This window comes from Crassostrea angulata, chromosome 6 (assembly GCF_025612915.1).
Source record: "Crassostrea angulata isolate pt1a10 chromosome 6, ASM2561291v2, whole genome shotgun sequence".
Classification (NCBI taxonomy): Eukaryota; Metazoa; Mollusca; class Bivalvia; order Ostreida; family Ostreidae; genus Magallana; species Magallana angulata.
The window spans coordinates 3,961,776-3,987,582 of NC_069116.1; the positions used below are offsets into that span (position 1 = coordinate 3,961,776).

Here is a 25,807-nt window from a genome sequence, read left to right on the forward strand (position 1 = left end):
ATTTTGGGGGGGGGGGGGGGGGTGTTGGTGTTGGTACATGTAATTTAAGGTAGAAGCGTCTCTACCCCCTCCTCAATCTGAATTTTGTTACATGTATACTTCCTATATCTATATCTATTCATAGTAGAATTTAGCATTCGAAATTCTTCAATTATCTATTATTTTCCTCGATAAAAGGGGGGCAACTTTCATTAAGGCACAAGATTATAATTTACATATTTGATTCCCTCTATTTCTTACAGAGAGTCATTGTGATTAATAGCTCTGTAGAAACTGACATAACTGCAATCTACATGCCCCTTTTAAAATCACGGACTGCACGAATTAATATCAATCTGATCTCAGACTCAATTCCTATTGAAGATGATATGGCTGGGGTTTTTTTTTAACGTACTGCGGCTGATGTACATTTTAAATAATCTATAAAAAAAAGTTGAAGTAGATCCAGTGTTCTGTGATGTCATACTTTTTTGTGAAACATTGAATTCTTTAAAATTTGTGCAAGATAGTTTTATATATTTTATGTATATATAATCACATGGATGTAATTAGAATAACTGTTAAGTTCAAGGTATTTTCGCAGCTTAATTTTATCCTATATTTCCAATTTTTTATACATTTTATCTATGCTAAGGGGAAATAACTCTTTTTCTGACTTTTCTTTCTGTTGTAGGCCTATGTCTAAATGCCATAGTTTTTCTTATCCCAGCGATTAATTTTAAAATAATATTGTAGTTTTAGTTTTCTGATAAAGTTGACAATAAATTTAAACAAGATAAACAAATTTCTGCGTACAAAAATTTTACTTTTAACAAAAAAAATACGGTTTTCTGATGCTAAAATATGCTTTAGTTTATGTTTATCTGGCATCTCAAAAAGTGTGATGACATGTATATTTTTTCTAACAATCGATGAAATTTAAGTCTATTAAGTTGAAATCAGTTTGGTTTTTCAACTTTCATCAGAGAATTTTACGAGTATGGAGTTACCTTAATTTCTCTGAATTTTGCCTATCAATTTATTATTTTTTAAAAAGAAATTACGATGTAACAATAAATGCTTTCTTTGATGATTCATGCGGGTTATAAAGGTAGCGAGCACGCAGGTTATGTATTTTTTCTGCAATGTCGCCACCGTCATAGCCTGCATGAATCAACACCCAAAATTGAATGGTGTGTCTAAATATACTATAGAGAGAGCACTAGCAGATACTATCTTATAAAAAGTTCATTACTTTACAACTGAACAAATATCACAGCACTCAAGAATAAACTATAGGTACATACGAGGGTCAATCAAAAAATACGAAGACTTTTGTCATAGCTATGTTACTTAACGTCATATCATTACTAAATTTGGTAGACATAATTTAGCAGTAGTTTCAGACAATTTGCAAGAAAAAAAGTTAATAAATTTCTTCATTTCTAAGAATTATTTAGAATTTAATCCTGCAAAAATGAGGTCACGGCGCACGGTCAAAATTTGTGTTATGTCAACAATAAACCATATAATGTTGAAAGTATTATCTCTATAAATTTGGCTGAAAACCAAATTATATTGAAACTTCAAATTAAGTATAGTCATGGTATTCTATGTACCAAATAATGATGGGATATATTGTTTTGTCGAACAGATATTAGTAACTAAAGTCAGATAGTCCTCTTTAGAATTGACTAAACACATCGACGTCACCTGACGTCATGGCGCAACGAGAAGTACAAATAAAATGGATTTAACTGAGGTAAAAGTCGATACAAGCTGTGAAAATGCTCAATGGTGCAAAAAATAAGTCAACAATTATATGCAAGTTTGTGTTTTACTGTAATAAATTTTGTGGGGGTGGTGGTCATTGTATTTTGAATATAAAACAGTCCGAAAGAGAGTAGAATATCTGTAAATATTTTGTCAGTAAATAAATAACGTCAACCGACGTTCAGGGTTATCCTTACTGTAAACTAAGAGATACACGGTTAGAAAATGAAAACATTGGAGAACGAACTTATGATTCTCGAGCAAATGTGTGCAAATAAGATGTTAAGTGGTTCAGTGCCATTTTAAATTGTAATGAGAAAGGTACAAGAGACTTAAGCGGGATATAAAGATGGGGTTTATCTATAAACTGTGCGTGTTTAATCTTGACGTCATGTTTTGAACGTTACCGTGCGCCGTGGTGACAAAACGTGCTGTTTTTAAAAAGGGGTAACAAAAATACCCTTTCATCAAATGGACCAAAACTTCGCATATCAATAACATAAGTGTTGGTGCACAGATGAATCTGTTAAGTATGACTTTCATGAAAAATATATGGTAGACAGCAACATTGTCTTCGTATTTTTTGATTAACCCTCGTATGTAGTTTATGAATTATTAGATCTGTTATCGAATTGTTTACTTAAAGAATCATTTGTTCATTTTTATATAAGAATAACCTTTTCGGTCGGAATCAATGTCATAAATTAAGAAATACAAAAGTGTCAGTTGGTCCAAGAATGGCTTTGTGATATAGAAAAAAAACCTATATAGAATGTGTCAAATGTGCTATATTTAAATGCTAGAGTTGCCCTTGATTATTAAATTGGATATCAATTTTAAGCTACGAGGAGATCCTATAATAATTGTTTGCAAAAATTAACGCAAGAAATCAAATAGACTTTTTTAAACTATATAAAAAAAAAAGATGACAAGCTATAATTCTCTCTAAAAGTAAAGAACGGTTTTGGGGGAAGCAAGCCTACGTATTTCGCAGGATTTTTTTTAAATTTAGAAACTTTAGAAATTTTAAATAATCTCTCTCTCTCTCTCTCTCTCTCTCTCTCTGGAAAACTTTTTTGAAATGATGTTAGTTCATAATTGTCAAAATATCATTTAGCTGACAACGATGCAAGGTACAATTTCAATTTCAATTTATGTACATGATTGTGAAATTCTTTCCTCTTGCTGCGCTTGCTACAACGGTAACGCCATATAAAAACATATGAATGCACAAATCATAAAAAATCAACATTTGAATAATAAAAATAAGTTGAAATCAAAATAATAATCAAAAAAGATCTCATACAAATTGGAATTATTCCCCTTTGCTTGTTAAATAACCGATGCACAAAGGCTGTGCAGACAAATTGAATACCGTGCGTTATCGCGGTATGATAATTTGCTTGCACAACTCGATGTGTTAAAGGACCAACGACATCCAAAAATAAGCATTCAATGCTTATATTTGTATTCACTTTTTAGCGCAACGAAGATTTTTCTTATAATTGAATTCACATGGAGTTGCCCCCCCCCTTTCATTAAAGGACCATGTAAAAATGAAATGAAAATAAGGAAATGTTCTGTGAAGTTAAAGGTATACTAAGTTTGAATGTTTCATTTAATCTTACGATAAATATTTATTCAAAACGCGTGATGACGTTTGTATTTGCGCTCAAGCGCCGTAAAAAGGCTATTTTAGAAGTGTTTTTACAGAAAGTTTCAGATTCTCAATGAAAACACAAGGCATATACACTGAATGTAAATAAATTAAAATTTCGAATAGAATGTGTTCATGCATGCGACATTTATTACAAAAAAAAACATCCAAAGACCCAAGAAATAATGTTTACATTATGCTAAACATGCATGATCCATGAAGTGCCAAAAATAGTACAAAGCTCTCATTTTGACTGTACATGGGATTGCCAGTTAAGTCATTTTGTGAATATGTAAATGAATAGCAGAACTAATATAATTTGTTAAAAAAAACCACAGCTTGATTATATATAGGTAAGTACCAAATGAATGTTTGTGCATTATTGTGGCATATTGGTTCTTGGGATCCTTAAATTAACGTCGATACGTGCTTGTGTACAATAAATAAGATCTATGAATGACATATTTGGCTACAATGAACGCAATACATAGCCCGACTGTCCCGCACACATGACATAGAGCCAGGATTCATGGTCATACTGGTTAATGTCCCGCACACATGACATAGAGCCAGGATTCATGGTCATACTGGTTAATTCTACCCACCGTTGACTGATTTGACCCGGATTACGACATTGAGATTGCACACAATGCCTTGATAACTCTGATCAGATTATACCACCCAACCATTATTGCTTCCTCTACGTTCTCAGAGTATCCATTTCGGCTTTTAATAATTACTTGTCATCTGTGTACTAGGCCCAATCGGACTGTTGTGAATTGTCTGGCATCGACGTTATTTTGATACAGATAACAAAAAAATTACTTCATTGCTTATAGTCAAAAACCAATGTTTTCATTAGTACCTAAACTCTAAATATAAAAATGAGAGTGACACCCCTCTCTCTCTCTCTCTCTCTCTCTCTCTCTCTCTCTCTCTCTCTCTGTCTCTCTCTCTCTCTCTTGTAGGTTTTCTGTGCCATAACTTTAAAATAATAAAAATATGCATTGCTTTCTAAACATTTTATATATTCATGTAAATGAATCTTTCATTCGAATGATAACCAATATCTGAAACATTACAATTCTATTATTGACAGCATCAGGATATTGTAAATAATGCAATTCATTTCACATGTAAGAATATTGACAAACAAGATCGTTATACCATTACAATATACACGAAACAAATTTATGATGAATTTATATGATATAAAGAAACTAACTAAAATTTACGTATACAGTATATAGTGTAATAAAAAATCCCCATAAAGAAAATACTTTATGTAAAATTTACATTAGAAATATTATTTCTAAGTACTTTTACGAACAGGAAACTAATTTTTTTCTAAAACTTATACGTCATTTTTGTTCTAGATTTTATTTGATTAGCTTCTTAATGCCACACAAATTTACATCTGATATTTTCTGACTTTCCTTTACCATTTAATTAAAACAAATTGAATTAATTGCCATTAATTCTTTTTTTATGAAGTGAGTAACTTGTGATTAAGGAAAAACTCTAATATGTATATATAGCAGATCATGATTATAGGGTCTATTACTGACTTTTATTTAAGTTCCTGAAAACCTACACATACTTTAAACATGTAATACATTTACATATCGTTTTGCATAATGCCACTTCAACACATAATTATCTTTGAATGCGATAGAGTTGAAACTGAGAACCAAGTTCGAAAAGAAATAATAAACAAAAATTGCAATGACAGAAACAAATTCATGTCGTTCAACATTTTGAATTATTTACTAATGAAAAGCGACGGTGGATAAGTGAATAAATATATCAATTTTTTCCAATAGAGTTTGATTTTCCTATAAAATATTGTCAAAATTATACAGCGAGAAAAATGAGTCGACGTCAACAGCACAATTCGTAAATATGTGATACAACGTTAAATATTAACGTAACCAAAAAAGATGAACAGGTGAAACATGTAAGTTGTCAGGTAAATCTCTGTAATCGATCCTCATGCCAGTCCGGAAAGGAATGCCTGTTTAGCAATGTCTTGTACTGTGCATGATGGTTGGCCACGGGTAAAGTCAGGTTTCTCTGTAGGACACTCTTGCCCTGCCAAGCGTAACTAGCAGTCACGCCCCGTTTGATCCGCTCCTCTGTGCCCTGGATCCGCCTAGCATCCGGTGTTTTATTTTGACTTGAACCGGCCAACCGGGCAATCATGTTGTCTAAATCCGACTTCTTCATTTTCTTACTTCCTGTGGACAGAAATCTAACCATATACATATGAACTACCTATGCATGTATGTATATAAATTCCGTCATTACTATAGATCTACACAAAAGAGAAGCGAACTATATATATATATATATATATATATATATATATATATATATATATATATATATATATATATATATATATATATATATATATATATATATGGTAGACAAGATGCGATCTTCCTCTTATCCACTCACAAGAACATATACGTTTCGTTTAATTGAACCAAAGATGTAATAGTGTTATACAAAACCATTAGATAGAACAATCATTTGCTAATAACACGTAAACTATTTTTTTATGTTAATTTTCATTACAATAGCAGCTCGACAAGGTTCTTGTTTTCCTCCCTTACCTAAGAACCTCCCGCTTTTTCGCTTTTTTGGGCCATCTTTCGCCTCGGTATTCGTGTCTTCTACGGATTCTTGCCCGGTGGGTGTGGTCTTCGGCTGGGAGAGTCGGTCGATCAGTGATCCTAGCTCCGACTTGGAGAGAGTTTCCAGACCCATGTATCGCTTACTCAGCCCTGACATCGGGATCGGGCGCCTCGGGGAAAACTCTTTTTTGGTAGGAACAAATTCAGTGTGTGGTAAACCGACTTCTATGAAATTCATTTTCAGAAATTTGAATTAGTTTTAGATGCACGATCACAGTAAACGGTCCGTTCACTTAGTATCATAAAACCATCATCATCGTAAATCCTTCAGATCAAAATTTCAAATTGGAAACTCCCCTCTATTTCCTGTTATCCTTCTTGTTGGAATCATTTTTTAAACTGAAACCCCCTTACGTAATTTGTTTGGCCGTTTCAATCTGTCATACATCATTTCATCTGGCCTTGCATATAGAGACTATTGATTCAAAGGGATACATTACAAAGCTCTTGATAAGAACAAAAATTATTCATCACCGATGTAAACAATGGTTCTTTTGATCAACACGTTATGATCTTTAAAGTGTACCCGCCTTAAATAACAGCTTATCACTGGGATCTAGATACAAAGTACAAATGACAACAGAAATCACTGGTCCCCGTACACGGGGGAGGAGGTTTAACCAATAGATCTCATGCAACATAACGTTATTGATTACTAATCATGTATCTGCACCCCCTCCCCCGAAGGTCTAGCTGCAACCCCAAGTTTTAGTTTGGTAGGTGTTCAATAATTGGCGATAAGAAATAGTTATATTTGAGGACCGAAACGAAAAGTTATGGTGGCTAATCTAAATAGAAGTTAAATTTAATAAAATAATTATTATGTTGGTTTTTTTTTATTCTTAATGAGTTTTTCTTCAACTTTATTTGTTTCCATTATTTCTTTTTCTTTTAGCTCACAAAGACATAATTTTAGTTGGGCTTTGCTGAAAGCTAAGTCCTGGCTATATGCACGTAATTTGTAAGTATTTCTATACTAGGCAAAACTGCTAAAGTGAACAAAAAACCAAAAAGTGTTATTTTTATGAACTACTTTACAAAGCATTGGTATTTCGCTGCTTATCAAATAGATGGGATATTGATTTTAAAACGCTTTCTTCAAAATCCATTGAACTAATTGTTTTTCTATTCTACTAGACAGACATATTCTTTTTTAAAAATCCGCTTACACCATTTAGTCTCTCTCTCTCTCTCTCTCTCGATCTCGAGAGAGAGAGAGAGAGAGAGAGCAATTTCTCTTTACTACGCAGTATGTATAATTACACATCAAAAGAGCCCAGCTTTCAGTACTGCAATACTTTGATTTAAATTGTCAACAATTATATCTTTTTAAAAAATGCATGTAACTCTTCGGCGACAAATATTTTTTTTTTTTTTGTAAATTAATATTCTGTTTGATGAACGCAAATAGCGAACAACACACAGTACACAAAATGTCAACGGTTTTATTCTTTATCGTGTGGTAAACGATGCCGTCCGGCAAACGTTTGGTAAAACCTGCACCATATATAGATGACATGTTAAATAGATAAATGTAGAACAATTATTTTTAACTTTAGAAAAAAAATCAAAAACATGTAAATTACTTTAAAGACCATATATTTGTCCATGTATATAGCGTGCCATACTTTTAAGATCCTGAATTTTTTAACTGTAATCATACTTCAAAAATACGATTGAATGTTGACAAAATTACACTTTCAAATAATTTTAAAGAACAAAACGGGTCCGCTGCCTTCACACACATCGGAACTTATATAGCTAATGTGAAATCATAAGATAAAGTATGATTGAGAATGTCATTGTTAGTGATATCATTTACGAAGTGATATAATCAATAATTTAATTAAAGCATAATTATTGCTACTTTGGTAACCAATTTAATTTTGTTTTGAGTACCTACGATAAATTTGCAACGTTATATGCGACCAGTAAGATAAACGGATCCAACAACAGGATTTGATACACACTTGGAATACACTTTTAATTTAAACCTAAGTTGTAAATTAAAATAACATAATTATGACAATAATGAAGATAAAAACACGACTCTATATTTCGTTGAATTGACAGATTAATATGCACTCTGTAACTTTATTAGATATTCAACGTTTTGTTTTTAGATAATTGAATTTTAGATGATACTTGAACAAAAATTGTTAACAAAGTGCTTTTTTAAAATTTTGAATAGCAATCAATTGGAATTTCATTTCTGGTCTATGAATAGACCGAGATTAGAGGTTATTATGATGTGGTAATATTTTACAGGTGACAGGTGAACTAGAACAACCAAGAAGTCTCAAACCTGACCTGACCGCGCAAAAATAAATCGGTAATTCATTATTCAACAAGGAAACATAAAACTTTTTATAGCCAGTAATATCTGGAAAATTCAAATTCCTCTGTTTGAGAAGTTTGTCTCGAGGCATCTGTAGTTTGCTGTTCACTGTTATTTCCAGATCATTCGAAATTCTATAGTTACATTGTTTTCTTTAAAGGATGAAAAAGTGAATTTTTAATGAGAAAAGATTAAATAAAAAGATTATCATACCTCCAAATTGGATCCTTTAATTGAAATTTCAAACATGTTTATCCCTATTAAATTGATATTTGCTTTCGACTCGTGCAAAAATTAAACAATGTTAAAACGCATTGCTTTATTCAGAGCAACAGGTACCATCCGCATGTAAACACTGAAAACAATATCAAACATTGCTGTGTGAAATTTTAAAATTAACAATCAAACAAAATGTGCCTTCTCCTATAGAAAATAGATATTCACTAGATAAATCATATTATTGATTAATCGTATTATTGATTGGGAAAATCATTTTGTAAGTAAATGTGTATGAGGTCATTGATCAATTTAATCTTTATCATCAGAGCCATCACAAAAAATGTTGCCGTTTGGCCACAATATTCCAGTTCTGCATTTGTTTATAGCAATTGCTGTACAACAATTGATGTCCCATTTTGATAATACATGTACACAGCTTGTTATGCTTATGGAGGTTTAGAGGTTACCTTTAAAATGTTTGTTAACATAAATTATTGAACATTTTTCGAGCTTGTTTTGTTTTGTTAAAAAAAAAAATAAAAAACAAAACATGGCAACCAAAAGCTAATACAAAATTTGTAATCGTTTGTAACTTGACGACTGATATTCTTTTGTAAAACATTTTAAGGTGGAAAATGTTTAAATTAAAGTAATATTTTTTCTCTCGAAATTATTAGATTGGCATCTTGTTTAATCAAAAAACTCTAAAAAAAAAAAAAAGAAAAAATCATGTCTTAACTAGTTCCTTTATTTTACAAGAATCTTGAATCTTGGCATTATAAATGCCCACATTTTCAACTTGATTTGAACTTAACTTGCACGAGCCTAACAATAAAAACGTGCTAACTTTGTTTTAAATCTCATAGTAAAAGATGCATCAAAGGAGAGCAGCATCACACGAACGTGACTTTTAATGAGAAAAATAATGTTACACAATCAGCAAGAACTTGTACATATGCTTCGACATAAATTAAGTGAAAAGTAAATAAGTTCCTTATTGTTAGATATCACATGGTAAAACACAAGAAGAACAACTTTTGATGTACTTATGAACAAAGAGTTTATTTGCCAATATTTCCATTGAAATCAAATATAAAAACGGGAGAAAAAAGAAAGGAACATCGTTTCATTTTGCTTAAAGATGATTCAAGCTTTCATCGTCGTTGGTTTGGCCCTCTGCGGTAAGCTGTGTATAAGCGAATTATTTTGTTTTAGTTGTCGAGAATAAGCGAGATTCGGAGCTCACAATTCAGGTTTAATTTACTTTACCCAATTGGTTTTGATTATTTTATACATGGATTGCTAAAGAAACTGATATTTAATATTGAAAAAGAGTAACAAATAGTTATAATTGTTTTATTTTATATATATATATTTTTAAAATCTGACTGTTTACTTTAACAATCATGAGCTCTTTATCTCTCTTGTTACTCGGCAAATGACAATCAGACATTCAAATTACGGAAGATTATAGCAACTTCCTATTTAATCATTCTAAACAATAAATGTGAAAAAATTATAATACATATAACAGTTTAGCCCAAAATGCTAACATTTCGTTTTTAGAATGCGAAAATACAAAACGGTTGTTTATAAATTTTGCCATTACATGTCTCTTTTACTGACTGACTACATGTTTTCATTTAGCCTTGACTATTAATGGCGGTGGCTTTGGAGGTGAGTTTAACTGTGTATAGTTTGTAACAATATCATCGTCATCATTAGAATCGACCCAGATATCCATTCGCATTTGTCGAAGCATTTCATTTTTTATTTCTAATACTGTCATACATGTATCCTTCGTTAATTATCGGCACATGATAATTCGTATGCTTATATGGTACGGCCCCCTCTTAACTGACAATGATAAGAAGTAATCCAATTCTCCCAACTCTTCTCTAAAGGTTACCCTCTGGGTGGACTCGGAGGAGGATTGGGTGGAATCGGAGGTCTAGGAGGATTTGGTAAATTCGGAAGCAGAAGTCTAGGCGGAATTGGTGGTTTAGGTGGAATCGGAAGTGGAAGTCTAGGCGGAATTGGTGGAATAGGAAGTGGAAGTCTTGGCGGAATTGGTGGTTTTGGTGGAATCGGAAGTGGAAGTCTTGGCGGAATTGGTGGTTTAGGTGGAATCGGAAGTGGAAGTCTGGGCGGAATTGGTGGAATAGGAAGTGGAAGTCTTGGCGGAATTGGTGGTTTAGGTGGAATCGGAAGTGGAAGTCTGGGCGGAATTGGTGGAATCGGAAGCGGAAGTCTTGGCGGAATTGGTGGTCTTGGTGGAATCGGAATCGGAAGTCTGGGCGGAATTGGTGGTCTTGGAGGAAAAGGTGGATTGGGAGGAATTGGTGGAATCGGAGGTATAGGAGGGCTTGGCGGAAAAGGAGGAGTTGGTGGAAGTGGAGGATTTAGTGGAAAAGGATTCTATTAAAAGGTACATGATTTATGTTAAAAAGATATTAGTAGTTTGAAAAGAACGCATAGGATTTAACTGTAAGAGGATTTTATTGCACGGTCGTAAAATTTCATGATTTACTGAAAAGTACCAGTCGCGATAGATTTCATTTCACGAAACAATGAAACGCTTTAAAAAAATAATGATAGTATTTACAAGAGGTTTTATTTATATAGTCTTAATTATTTTGTAAATGAAATTTATTTCTTTATAGAGAGTTTTACTGCTGTCTTGCCGACTGTCGAAACATAGTAAAATATAATAAATTACATTGTATCCATACTTTTTGGGTTTTTTAATGCGTAAAATAAGATCATGGCTTGCTGAAGTTATGAAACATATAAATGGTCAATTTGTGGTCTAAAATGGTTTACTAATGCTGCATTCTTCAATTGTATTATTGCGTTTTGCAGCTTAACGAGAGTTTTTGTCAACCTTTGAGGTTTGTAATTTATTGCCTGTCTGTCCTATATTTCTATAAGTCATTGAATTTTCTACATTCTCGACTACTAGTATTGTTTTAGTGTCATTAAGAGGGCTGAATGGTTGTGGCTATTTTTAGTTTATATTGGTCCCTTCGAGAAGAAGAAGATATAAGAAAATGTACAAAATAGAGAGCTAAAATTTATATTTTTCTTATACAAAATGATAGTGTGTAGCTATATAGTCATTGTACACATGTACACATATCATATGATATTAATAATGGTTTGATTCGGCACACTTTAAATTACCAAAAGTATTTGTGAAACATTTTCATAAGTCATTTAGGGATAGATTTCATTTAGTACCTGAATATCTTCTTTTATAAATAAATACTGAGAATCATTGCCTTATTCAGGATTTATACCGATTTCAAACATGAAGCTATGGACCATTATTCAGTTGTAGGTGAAGAACCCATCCTTGGATAGGTTCTTCAGCAATCCCACTTTGTTTTATGTAGAATTTTACCAAACTTGAGGAGGCAGATTTCAAAGATGTTATATACCCTGTCATATTTGTTGCAAAACGAAAAGGTTTATTTTAAGGGGGAGGGGGTATATTTCTTTTTATCCCTTAAATCTTCTGGAATTATTTCCCTTTTCTAACTATGCCTGGAAAATTGGGTTTTTATATTACTGATGAATTTAATAATGATGAGATGGGAAAAAAATACCATACAACAACAAATTGACCATTCTGTCATACAACAAATTATACTCAAATTTTTCTTGGCAGGAGAATTGTGTTCAACTATGCATACATTACTTGAATTGTTTGCTGCTGACTCCGACATGTTCCACAAAATTTTAAATATCTCTAAACATGATAATGTACCAATCTGCTTGATTGAATCTTGAACCTGATTTCATAAATCATCACAGTATGCAGATTGCTATTCACTTGTCTGCCCATTTTGATTTAATAGATTCAGATAATTATCAAAAAGGTCATGATTTCTTTCTGTTACAATCACGAAGCTATGCAATATGAAGAAAAACCATGTTAGGTGAAGTTGAAGTATCCCATTCTAGGCTACGTGTAATAAACATAAAAATATGCTTTTAAACGACTATTTTCCTTTGCCCAGCCTTTTATTGGCCTAACCATACATGTAAAATGATGTTAATACAAAGCTCCGGGTCAGTGTGATTTGTTTAAACAAACAGAACAAATTGATAATATTCATTTGACAATTAAGTACTTTAGAATGATGGACAATTTTCTGAAGAGCCGAACTTGGAATGGAAAAGATCGACAGCCTTAAACAGAATAAAATAAATTTTGAAAATTGTATGTTTGCACCTATTAGAATGTATCTGCTATTATCTGCTTCTAACAATATATGAGACTACTAATTTTTTTTTTTTTTCAGGATTTCAGAATTGTAAAAATCGGCGCGTAAAATATGTATGGCAGTTCATGTATTGTACTCTATAATATGACTAACACGGATTTCATTTTATTTAAACAATGAAAAGAAAGTTGTATCAAAATATTAAACAAACTTTAGTGTATGACAATAAAACATATTATGAATTGCTTGTAGTTAATTTTCAAGTAATATGCTTAATAAAAAATGTGAAATTTAATCGCAGAGCAAAAACAAAAAAAAAACAAAAAAAAAACTTGAACTTTGGCAACATGGATCTCCTTTCCACATTTTCAGCATTAATATTTGACGGACACCTGTTACTGGGGCCTAACGTGATTCTGGCTAAGTGTAAATGTCCTGGATACCATTTTGATTTTAAATTCACCTTTAATGTATAAATCTGGAAGCTGTCAATTTTGACGTCAATAATTTGATTTGACTGTTATAGAAATACTATGAGATTTCAAAGAATAGATTGAATAGAATCTTCTACGTCTTGTTCTTGTTTTTGGACACCATTCACCTGACAGATGCAATGATAACCATGAACAGACAGCCAATTATTACACGTAATTATTAGGAAATTCCAATCTTTGACAGTTAACGTTTTAAAATAAATAATCTTTAAAAATGATTATTCATAGAAAAATATATGAAATTAATAACTTAAAAAAAAAAACGAAGAGGAAATAATATCCATAGTTTAAATTATCACGATGATGAAGCCTCAGTTTGTTACATTTATTTGTACACATCCTGCAAGTAACATTAATGGAAAACGGGTAATTTTCTTCTTTTGAAATCATCTGTTAAATTTACATAATATGCATGAAATTAATTAAATAAAACACACCTTTTTATTCAAATGTTTACTTTTCTGCTTAGAATTTTCTTCTTTTTTCAAAAAATCCCTTAATAAAACCCAACTTTTGTGCAACCAAAGTAATCTTTCTTGTAAATGTTTAAGCACACAGAACTAATTATATTTCAACCTTTTCATAAAATGTCACAGGATATTTTTCATTTAATAGAGAGTCTTCTTTGATCTGAGCTCTTACAAGACTTAACGTACTAATTTTATATATGTTGTTTCGTACAAAATACTTCTAAGGTATGTTATAAATGCTAAAGTATGAAAAGAAGAAACGTTTGTTGTATAGGTTTTGAACAGTATTATCATTGCCAATCCTTGTTTAAAATCATAGTTTATGATATACTAAACAATAAATTCACGGTGGTCATATTATGTAAAAGAGTAGTACATGATGTGTACAATAAAAACGTATTTATCAAACTACAGAAACAAATAGTTTATAAAGGTACAAATAAATTCATGGATATTTACAAAAATGTTAAAACACCAGTATCAGTGTACGAGGGTTATTAGGAAAGTTCGCGGACAAAGTGATTTACGGCAAAATTACTGTGTACTTTGTAGGATGACATATGTTTTATTAAATGACTATCAATCTAATATAAGTATGCATAAAGTTGTTTAAAAAAGATACAGCGATTTTTATTTTGCATGAATTGGATTTAGGGAGCACCATTTCATAATTCCACGACGTCAAGTGACGTCAAACTACTGAAAGGCAATTTAAACCAGTCACTCTTTTTCAAAGTAAACACCTTCAAGTTCACACTCTTTTTATGCCATTTACCCATTTTTAAAACGCATGTTCACACCATTATTTCTCAAATTTTTGTATAATGTCTTTTATGTCAAATCGTAGATTATTTAGGTCCGAAAATCTCTGTCCACGCAGTTTCGACTTCAGACAAGGAAATAAAGCGAAAAGATAAGGAAATAAAGCGAAATCCATAGGTGCAAGATCCGGGTTATATGGGGGGTCGGGGTTTTGCAAGAGCTTAATATATCAAATTTTTCATTTTCAAACCCCCAATTCCAATTATGATTCTATTTGTAAAACGTTGTCCTTTAAAAAAAGCAGCATGTAAGAATCTTTTGGTCTCCATCGGAGATTTTTCTGCGTGCACACAAAATTTAATGACGACCCGGTGCTCCAAGGTGTCCATTTACCTTAACGTTTTGACTCATTTTTCCACTGTTGATCGTCCGTATTTGGGGATAAAACGGCCAGAAAGTTTTCAATTTAATTGAAACTTTCCCCAAATAACATTCATAACTTATTGTCATCTCGTATGAAATATGGTTTATTTTCATGCGCTTAAACTGTACATATTCTTAATGAGGAAAAATGCGTACAAAATATAAAACAATTAAAACCCGACATGCTCCGTGAAGCATATCTTATCAAAATAATAAATCTGTAAATTTTTAAGTGCATTTAGAAAATACGTCAAGATTAAATATAAAAAGTTTCGCTGGTATCATCCGAATAGTCCGCTTACAATCGAACTTGTCCGCGAAATTTTCTAACAACCCTCGTATTTGTTGAAAAAAGAGAAGTTATCAGTACAAGTAAATCAATTTCTGAAGACAGGTTGAAAATTAAAAATTGTAGCATGAACAAATCAAATGAATACTTTCCTTTATGAAATAACAAGAGACAATGAACACTATCCTTTATAAGATTAAAACAACATCGATTTTGATAATGCCACATGAATTTCACAGATCTGCTATGTATTTCGGTGGTTTCAAATCATACATGTAATCCCTGCACACTTTTATCAGGATATAAATCACATAATGTCAATATCAGAGTCTTAAAGTACTACATAATTTTCACACATTTCATATTAGAATCGAATGATATTTATGTTTCACAACGATATGATCCTAGCACTTTTTCGATAAAATTTTAGAAACGTACGTCCACTCTTTGAAATTTATTATAATGACGTGAAGTAAGATATCACTATGCCAATAGCTAGTGATACATTGTACATACGATGAATTGTTTATAAATAGGATTGTAAATGAAACGAATATTATCTCGATTTCATTTAAAAACAATATCAGATGAGATTAATGTTTTCAGATCACCTGAAAACAGTCTTACGTACTTGTATTTAACACATGATTTGTTTTTCAATGTGTAATTGTCAAAGAAATTAAATTATTAGTTATTCAAATCATGTTTATAGGTTAAAACCACATTGACAGTGATTCAAAGGATATCTTTTTTAACATTGCCATTAAAAACATTTAATTAATCTTTAAATTGAAATTAGGTTGCATACATAATTTATCAGAGAAGTATATAAATAAGGAGGCTCAGAACAAGAACAGTTGTTGACGCATCTTTGGAGTTGCTGTTGCTTGAAGCCTCGTCCAGAGAAGTTTCCAATATGCTGCGATTGATTTTGCTTTTTGCTTTGTGTTTCGCTGTTGTTATGTCACAGTTTCGTGGCAGAGGTTTATTTGGTAAGTACATTGATTGTAATTGTGTGTTTAAACATTAAAAAAATCGCTTAATATCTACAGAGATATCGTATAGAAATATCATTTAAGCAAATGAAAATAAAATTATATTTGTGCGCGCCCAGTTTCTTAGTACCATGTAAAGATTCAATCTTGAGACATGTTAAAGAAATTTAAAATAATATTTTCTTCTTTGAAGCACCACGTCCTTGGTTTGGTAACAACAATGGGTGGAACAACAATAATTGGTGGAACAACAACAACTGGTGGGACAACAACAATGGGTGGAACAACAACAACTGGTGGAACAACAACAACTGGTGGAACAACAACAACAATTGGTTCGGTAACAACAACGGTTGGTGATGAATCAGTGACTGGTGATAGAAAGTTCCAAAGATGGCGGTCACAATGGTCGTGGTTTCTGGATGAAGTTTAAGAACTTGCTGTGATTTTTTTATAATAAAAAATATCATTATGTACAGAGTTTTTGTTTTCCATTTCTTCTATTTGTCCTTTTTCAATGGATGTAGGAACATTCAAGAAATAATGGTTTGTCTTGATATTTTTATCACTGCAACACTTTATATGTCGTTTTCTAGATTCACTTTAAGACTAAAATACATCAGGTTTTTTTTTTTTTTTTTGGTCATGTCATATATTTATATCATGTTTAAGTTCAAGTCTTGTATCAATATTCCAAATAACACATTTTTGATATTGAAAACGTAAAGACCATTTTTTTAAAATTCAAGTTTCTTTTTTAACATAAAGCATTTGGTGTTCTGCCAAAGATATCTTTGTCCTATGAACAAGGATGCGGGATCGTTAACAAATTACCCATATGATTTGCCTTTTCAATTCTTTATTGTTTTAGGCCATAAACTATCATTAATTTTAAAAAAGGCAATTAATTTAAAAATTTGAATTCTTCCTTAAATATTAATGTGATGCCTCTCTTCTCAAGGGTAACACAACTACTCATTTGTTTAAGCTCATACACGTTTTTTACCCTTAAAACAATAAGGATATACTGGTTATGTTATCGATTTTTAAAAAAACACCCGGATGAAAATTTCCACGTAGTTTCCTTTGCTGTACAAATAATTTCTCAACAGTGTTAAAGAGGCATGGTCACGATTTTGGTCAAAAATTATTTTTCCGATTTTAATATATACATTGCTTTGGTAAGACATTTCACTAGGCATACAAAATTTGAGTGCCATTCATGGAGATATAAGCACGCTACAGAGCTTAAGTTTCTTTGCTTAGTAAACAAAGCGTTTGTTTACATTTTGAATGTTGAAGTGAACATTCCAGTTGCAGACCTTAAATTAATGAGTAAAACATTAAGTAACATAGCATCATTTATGAAATGGTTTTAAACCGAGTCTTTATCAATATTGTGAACTGATCATGAAAAGCTTTCAACATAATGTTTTGACCGATTCTCGTAGTAGGCGTTTAGACATTAACGGTCGGGACGTGCATGAGAGAGAGAGAGAGAGAGAGAGAGAGAGAGAGAGAGAGAGAGAGAGAGATATGATCAAACCAGATATTAACTGACGATTAATATAGGTGTGTATATTATACACTATATCGAAGTTCCTACAATTTCGGATTGTCTAACAAAGTCTAACAGTTATGCCTGTAAGATGAGTGCATCATTTTAATTAGTTATTTGAAATTTTATTTGAGGCACCGTCTTCGTCACAATTTGCTCTATATTGCTTATTATGCAGTGACAGCTTCGTGTAAACCTTTGGTTACATGTATAGTACTAAAGAATATTTTTCATTCTGTTTTGCAATGTAACAAAACGATTAAACATACATATTTTCTCTACCTGTCTAAAATATGTGTATGTTCCTTATCAATTAGTCTAGTTCATGTATTATATAAAATTGCGATTTCAGAGGAGCAACTCTTACCCGATTGATAGCAAGATTATCTCCTGTTTTTTCATAAAGCTGACACTAAATGTCACATGCAGATCATTCTTATAAAAGAAATACTTGCTTCATCAGCTTCAAATGAAAATACTAGTCTTCATACTAGTCTGTTGATCAAAAAGTTGATGCATAATTTTGTGGATTAAGATTCGCTGCACTTAATTACATATAACAACAAATAAATACAATGAAATCTGTTTTACTACAAAATCAATTTTCATGACATGACTATTAAGCTAAATGAACTCATAATAACGATTTAAAACTGAATAGAATGATATTTATACAACACATTGATAAATTCTACAGTGAGTTGTGTTTGTGAACAATCTGTTTTCTGTTCACCATTGCCAATTGTTGTTTCTCCATCCGTTGTTTGGATCCGAGTTCCAGCTATTCCGCCTATTCCAGTTGTTCCAATTATTGTTAAAAAGATTTCGGGAGCCGCCTAAAGTACGAATGTATGAAATTTTCAAATATTATGTTCGATTAAAATAATCTATTAAAAGTAGGGTTACTGCATGTATAACTTGCTTGTCTTCGTTATCATGAAAAATATAATTTCAAAATTTCGTGCTTTGCTATATGTATCACATTTTCAAAGCTATTTCGTCCAAAGTTTTGCCAGTTATAGTTCAAAACATTACCACCAAAATCAAATATACTCTTCAATGACTATTTTGAGAACGCATTTTACAACAATAGAAATATTCTAAAAAAAATATAGAAATAACTATTGACGGGTTTCACAAAATGCAACGCATACACCTTGTGCATACAAAGAAATGGAAACTATTTTAGTTTGTCCCATAAGTGGTTAGGAAGAATTCCTTTTAAATTTTGTGCACCTATTATACATACAAACGTAAAGAAAGATGTGTGCAAAATTGTACCGGTTTGTATCCTTCGAATACAATCTTATAAACATCATCATATGTCGTCATCATATAATGCCTTTTTTGATATCCATTAATATTTTTATTGAACGCTTGATTTGTAAATAAACTTTTTACACCATTTCTATATTTATACTTACATTATAATAATTGCACCGACTTTTTTGCCACTACATATATATACACGAGATGAAATTTATCTTCTTCAGCGTTTTATTATTATCAAAATACAATATATAAAATATAAATATTAAAATATTTAAATCAGTAGATGTTTGTTTTTGTTTAAAATCTTGTATTGAGAATAATTTCAATTTTAACATTCAAGCTTCACTGAAATAATTCGATTTCGTAGTAGAATGTACAAATTTTACATTACAATACTTAATAATGAAAGACAACAGAAAATATTTTAAATTAAGATTATTGTTAGATTGTAAAAGTGACTCTTACCTTGAGAAATAACTAAAGCAACGAAAAGCACAAGAAGAAGAAACATAATTTTAGTAAAGTCCAGCATTGTTCAATGGTCGGTCGAGGTCCCTTCAGTCAGCTGTTCTATCTGATGTAAACTAAGTTTTAAACTTGCTAGAATCAATTTATAGCCATGGACAGGACCGTGCATTGTTAAAATGCACTTTGCATTTCAGGCCACAGAAAAGGGATTAATTACTCCTAGCTTAAATGTTCACCCCAAAAAACGTGATGCACATATGAAATGGTTTTCTTGTGTGAAAGGTTATGTCCCCTTCGTTTTCGAACTCTGGTCTGCGTTTTGACAATTGTTTGATTTAATGGTATTTTAATCTTCTTTATCTCCCTTATCACTTTAATGTATCCTGTTTGTCTTGATATGGTATTTAAAGTTTCAAACGTTTTGTATACTAACAATTTGTAAAATTTACAAAATTATCTGCTAACATATAAAAATAAATTTTATATATTCACTTTATTTCTAGCTTATCTTTTTTATGATTTAATTGTGTAGTTTGATTTCAATCGTATCAAAAGTATCAAAATACTGAAAGCAATATTCAAATAAACTAACCCAGTACTTGCTTACATGCATATTGTGTGTAATATTTAATGCATAAAAACATAATAATAAACAACAAAAAATAGCTGATATAGGTACGAAAGCAATGCATCAGGGTGTTTTTTCTACATGAACACAAATAAACAATTTAACATATATCAACTCTGCTGATGTATAAAACATAATTTTAATCTATAGCGACACTATAATGAATTCAAAGACTTTTGATCTCGTCAGTTTACGCATGACAAAATAAATCAAACGTTCTTTGGCTGACAAATGAGAACGACATGGACTCTTCACTAGAACAAGAATAAATCCATAGCCGTCGAGGGTAGTACCAAGTCTTTATGAAATCAATTTCTTTGATTTACTTCCTTAACTTTACAAAAATTGAGGGTTGGAAAACAGGTATTTTAAGTGCATTTATTTTAAATACGCAGAAAAAATGCAGAATAATATAGAATTTTGTTTGATGCACATTTGCTAACGGTTTAAAATTTAAGTTACTTTTAAGTCCAGAAACCACGATCTCCATAAGTTATTGGGGTTTTTTGGTAAAAGGAATAAGGGAAACAGCAGCTGAAAACAAATGAGCAATAATTTCACAGCTTACCATCACATCAAGTTATGTTAATAAGAATTTTGTAAACCTAAAGATTAACAGCATATTTTTATTCTTTCAGTATGCTGTAAACACTAAAAATTGGAAGAATCCAAATGTTAATAATTAATGGAACCAAGAGTATTCCAATGGAAAAGGGCTTTTAAGAAAACCTTTTCTAAAGAGTTCACAAAATGCCATCTAAATGTTCAGTACTGTTTTTAGATTGTATGATATGGACAACAAACTAATGATACATTGAATGCAAAGCAAATAAATGCATAATATGGGCTTATTCAGACCTGTTTCTCCAAATCATACATTTCTGTGAGACTGAATATAAGCCGTTGCCACAAATCACAGTTTGCTACTAGTGTTAATATAAGACAGAATAAACTGGAAGAAAATGATGCTGCTACCCTTTAATTTGTTTATTTTTACCTTTAAAGATGAGAAAAAATAACAATCGAATTTATTAATTCATTGCTGTATACAATGAACATTTCATAATAATCATAATGTAATTGAAAGTTTTATTTTAAACCGGTATTTAGTTATCACAATATACATGGGGGTAAAGTAAAGGGGGGTGGGTGATTTTTATGTTTTGTTATCACTAATCATTTGTTCTTTGGCCCGTTGAGATGATAATTTAGATTTTTTTAACATGGTCATTTTAAATTACAGGCTGAATCAAATATATGGCGTGAAAAAGAACGAACAAGAATATATATATATATATATATATATATATATATATATATATAAAATAAACTATGAAAAAGAATTGCAAATGTTGCAACATTTCATTAAAGTAAGTTTTTGCGGTTGAATTTGAATATGTTTCAAACACTGGACCGCTGATTAGGCAGAGTATTTAATCAGTATGTATTGGTCCTCATTACACAAATTAAGAATTCATGTGGTCGAAAACTTAAAAAAAACGATTTGCCCCTGTATAATTATTCCTCGGCGATGTTGTTCTTATCCCTAATGTGAATACTTTAACTACATTTGTGGCTTTTTACACAACTGTCGTCAAGCGTTTCCCAATAATTTTGTGTCCATATCTTAATTAATATGTTTGTCAGGGCCCTCAAATGTGATTCCCATTTTTTATACTTTGGACATTAAGTGTATTGCGTTTATTTTATACTTTAACTTATTTCGATACAATAACAGATTTTATTTTCTCTCTGCAGTTTGAAGGCTTTGATTCTGGAGAGGATGCTGCGACTTTGTATTCTTATAGTTTGTGTATCACAGGCCAATGCGCAATGTAAGTATCATTATCCTATATTTTCATTTTCTCTCCAACATTAAGCGCCTAGTTTCTTTTTCAGTTGATGTTTTATTTTGTCAAAATAGGTTATACTTAAAATTATTTGTTTCATACCTTGATTAAGTCCATTGAATTTATCAGGGAGTTCCTTTACATGTAGCAGCCTTTGGTCTTAGTAAGACCTTGGTATTATTTTTTAGTTTTAAACTCTAATATCATGTCCTTAGTAAACTTGGATAAGCAACATGTATGTAGTATTTGCAATTGAACTTATTTGAAGATGTTGTGAACTCGCAGCCTATGAAAATCAACACAATTAAAGTTGTAAAACACTTGCTTAGTTTAGCGTATAGGAAAATAAACAAAGCAGCTTCAACAAAGTTGCATATTTCATGATGCGTTCTTTCTTTAAATGTCCTATCCCTTTTATTGTTATTTTCGCAAGATATTTATAACTTATGGTGAACGCACATCAAAAAGTTAACGCATATAGCTGACAATCTGTAATTGAAATCCTCTTGGGATGCTTAGAAAAATAGATACAAACTATCCTAATATCATGAGCATTTTCAAGATAACAAGCAAACGTTGTATTAATTTTTACTTGTTCATAATATGTAATTACTAACTGAATGATCAGGTGCCTCTAGTGGTATTTTCCTTGCTGATAGTTGGTCATTTCATTGTGAAATTTGTGGTAAAATATAAACACATAACTTTTTTGTAAGCATGCATTCATAGACACACTGGATTGGACTTGTACCATTATATACACTCATTTACAACAACATAATTTCGTCTTAAGACAAAGATTTTGAAATAATTGAAATCCCCTCCCATTATTAATAAAAAGCCTTGCTGATCTAGCAACACTCATTCAATGATTCAATAATTTTTGTTGGGTCAGCACAGATCTAAAAAAGTAGAAACCAACTTACTGATTTTACTCGTTTAATCTTTTTAGGGATCAAAAAACTTGCAGTTGTCTTTTGTTTCGCTTGTATGTCTGGCTTACCATCATCATTTGCAGGTTTCCATAATACTCAATTGACTTTGCAATCTTAATGGTCTCTTGTTTAAATTACAATAGTAACAACCACACTTATGGGAACAAATACCGCTATAATCTATTTTTTTAAAAATAATAATGTTTCTGAAAGTGTGAATTAGTTTAAAGAGTTTTTTTTTTTCAGTCAACATCTTTGCTGCTCTTTTTGGAGGAAACACTCAAATTCGTCAACTGACATCAAATAAACAGCTGCCAGTCATGTTTGCATTGAATACACAAAACACGAATGCTAGTGTTCAGCGGCGAGGATCATTGGCAGAAATTTTCGAAAAACTAGCAGTTCTATTAAAGCCTCTTTTGCCTTTTGTGAATGTGCTGCTTCAACAGATAACTGAAATTTTGAAATCGCTGACTACAAATTTGAAAAGTCTTTTGGAGAAGATAGTGTCACTATTAAATTTGATTCTACCAGACTGGCAAAAAATTGTTCGTCAACTGATAATGGTCCTATCAGAACTGATAACAAAGCACCTGCCGGAGTTACTGCCCCTGCTGAAAGAAATCATTAATACTGTAGTGCAGCTGCTACAGATTACACTTGGCGGAAACGGTTTAAAGTTAAATTAATTTCATATGTAACAATGCAAACGACCTTTAAACAACCTAAAATTATTGTTATTAGAGATAATCTTTAATGCAATGTATGCAGCACTTCAGTTTGCCTAATTTTCATTGATTATTAATGTAGACATAAAAACTTCTAAACATTTAAATAATCTTGTTGATTGTTTCATGTGCTTACATTTTAACGATGAAAATCAAGTGAATATGAATTCTGATTTTACATAATATACTAATGAAAACAATATGCAATAGCCTTTATTCTTGTTTTTATGATTCTGTTGTTTCTTACCTCTATTTGTTGGTATTTGCTAAACAATGGATACTTTGAATTTTGACATCCCCGCCTAAACTGTAAATGCATTTATCGCACGACTCCACTATTTATACAATATTACTGTAGTGTGGCTTGATGTCTGCATATTTTTAATTTTATATTAAACGCAAATTCGACTTTTTATTAGAAAGATATAATTCATATGAATGATAAATTGTCATAGCATCATTATATGTTTAATCAAAATGTTGAGCTATTTAAATGAAATACTCCTATTTTCAATACTAATGCGCAACCTAAACGATCGTTTAATGATCGCAAAAAATTGCCTTATCGCGAATACCATATAACGTTATCTTTCACTGGATAGAATATAATCAGATTTGCTCACTTAGGATGTTATGCAGATAAACTCAGGTTTTTGAAGAAAATGTAATTACATTCTTCAAATGATAATGAATAAGCCTACATACGTTGTACCGACACATAAAAACTAGAGTCTTATTTCTACATTGTTGGTACACATTTAAATCAATTTCAGTCATGCTATTATACGACTTTAAAATTTGAACATTTTTTTAAAAAGATAAACTGGTTTGTGTCAAATATTGTATCAGAGCGAAAATTGATGGCGTCATCAACAATGAATTTGTTTGTCATCGCGGCGATTAACAGTCAGTATCTGAACATTTGTACTGTCTATCATTCTAGCATCCAGACATTTTGTTCATTCACTTTATACCTTCGTTATGGATTTTGACGGTGATTAATGCCTTCGTTATGATTTTTGAATGTGATTAAGAAAGGATTTGACACCAACATTATATATTCATTACAAATTAAATTTAAATCTTACTTAAAAGTTTTTTTTTAACATGCCTTGGGGAACTTCAGAATTAATTTCATTTTAATTTGTGGTCATAGGAAATACATAGCTCATTTTTGTATGGCTGATTTTGTTTTATTAATGAGAGTTTAATATGGTTATAATCAGCTTTATACTATTCATAAACGGACACTTTCAGGAGAAATATGATCACGCCGGGCCTGTAAATTTATTACTTTGGGCCATTATTCCTAATCGTTAGGTTTGTCGATGACGCCGAGTTTGTCTCACCTGTGTAGATGGCAATAAGAACTAACTAAGCTACAAGGTCAATTGTCTAGATTCTCGATTTCCAATAAGTTTTTTAGAAAGGTAAAACAGTGTGTGAAACTGATAAACAAACATGTCTAAATGCAATCAACTTAACATGTGTAGCTTAGTTATCAATTTTAAAAGTATGAATTCAGGGAACTGGGCAGAGGTCGTGAAATTCTGGTATTCTGAAAAATAATAATAATAATAGAATTAAAGTATCAGACGATAGAGAAAAGAGTAATAGGTATTATCTATCAGTTTTAACAATTACTCATAAAACATATTGATATCTTTGACCCAATATTAATTTTAAAAAACAATACTTGATTATCAGTATAAATATAATAAAAAGATTGAAAGTATATTGGTTGTTTAATAAATCCATGTCTGTTTTTCTGTTAAAAAATTACATCAAATTTAGGAAATAAAGGTTAAGGTTGGTCATTCTTCCATATATTCCATATTATAAAGTATGCAAGATGCGTAAAACTTTAAGACGTTTACATATCGTTCAAATGTAACGTTTTAAAGATACTAAAATAAATACACAAATTTTCTAGCATAGGTGAAATGAAATTCTGACATTAATCTTCACAGGATATTAAATTCAGAGCTGACTACATATACGCACTTTGTTTCGTTTTTATAACATTAACATGAAAATTAAA

General features: G+C 31.2%; 2 protein-coding genes and 2 long non-coding RNA genes across 4 annotated transcripts; 3 read left to right on the forward strand and 1 right to left on the reverse strand.

The window, feature by feature from the left end:
• Positions 1 to 4,423: 4,423 nt before the first annotated feature.
• On the reverse strand, positions 4,424 to 6,504 carry LOC128189324 (uncharacterized). The gene is made up of 2 exons (XM_052860884.1): positions 6,028 to 6,504; positions 4,424 to 5,646 (listed from the first exon to the last, which is right to left on the reverse strand). Exons 1-2 carry the CDS (start codon positions 6,284 to 6,286, stop codon positions 5,375 to 5,377), a joined length of 531 nt encoding a protein of 176 aa, XP_052716844.1. The 5' UTR covers positions 6,287 to 6,504; the 3' UTR covers positions 4,424 to 5,374.
• Positions 6,505 to 7,007: 503 nt separating this feature from the next.
• On the forward strand, positions 7,008 to 9,905 carry LOC128187200 (uncharacterized). The gene is made up of 3 exons (XR_008244043.1): positions 7,008 to 7,069; positions 8,377 to 8,440; positions 9,670 to 9,905. It is a non-coding gene; the product is annotated as an uncharacterized LOC128187200 (long non-coding RNA).
• A 419-nt stretch (positions 9,906 to 10,324) lies between these two features.
• Positions 10,325 to 11,396, forward strand: LOC128190816 (uncharacterized). The gene is made up of 3 exons (XM_052863017.1): positions 10,325 to 10,361; positions 10,570 to 11,093; positions 11,329 to 11,396. Exons 1-2 carry the CDS (start codon positions 10,325 to 10,327, stop codon positions 11,088 to 11,090), a joined length of 558 nt encoding a protein of 185 aa, XP_052718977.1. The 3' UTR covers positions 11,091 to 11,093; positions 11,329 to 11,396.
• Positions 11,397 to 15,926: 4,530 nt separating this feature from the next.
• On the forward strand, positions 15,927 to 16,801 carry LOC128190916 (uncharacterized). Its single transcript, XR_008244403.1, has 2 exons — positions 15,927 to 16,324; positions 16,521 to 16,801. It is a non-coding gene; the product is annotated as an uncharacterized LOC128190916 (long non-coding RNA).
• The last annotated feature ends 9,006 nt before the right edge of the window (positions 16,802 to 25,807 follow it).

Coding starts and splice junctions, on each gene's coding strand:
- LOC128189324 (XM_052860884.1), bottom strand. CDS start 6,286: ATGAATTTCATAGAAGTCGGTTTACCACACACTGAATTTGTTCCTACC. Junction 5,647..6,027: donor AAAAAGCGGGAGGTTCTTAG/GTAAGGGAGGAA, acceptor TTCTGTCCACAG/GAAGTAAGAAAATGAAGAAG.
- LOC128190816 (XM_052863017.1), top strand. CDS start 10,325: ATGGCGGTGGCTTTGGAGGTGAGTTTAACTGTGTATA. Junction 10,362..10,569: donor GGTGAGTTTAACTGTGTATA/GTTTGTAACAAT, acceptor TCTTCTCTAAAG/GTTACCCTCTGGGTGGACTC.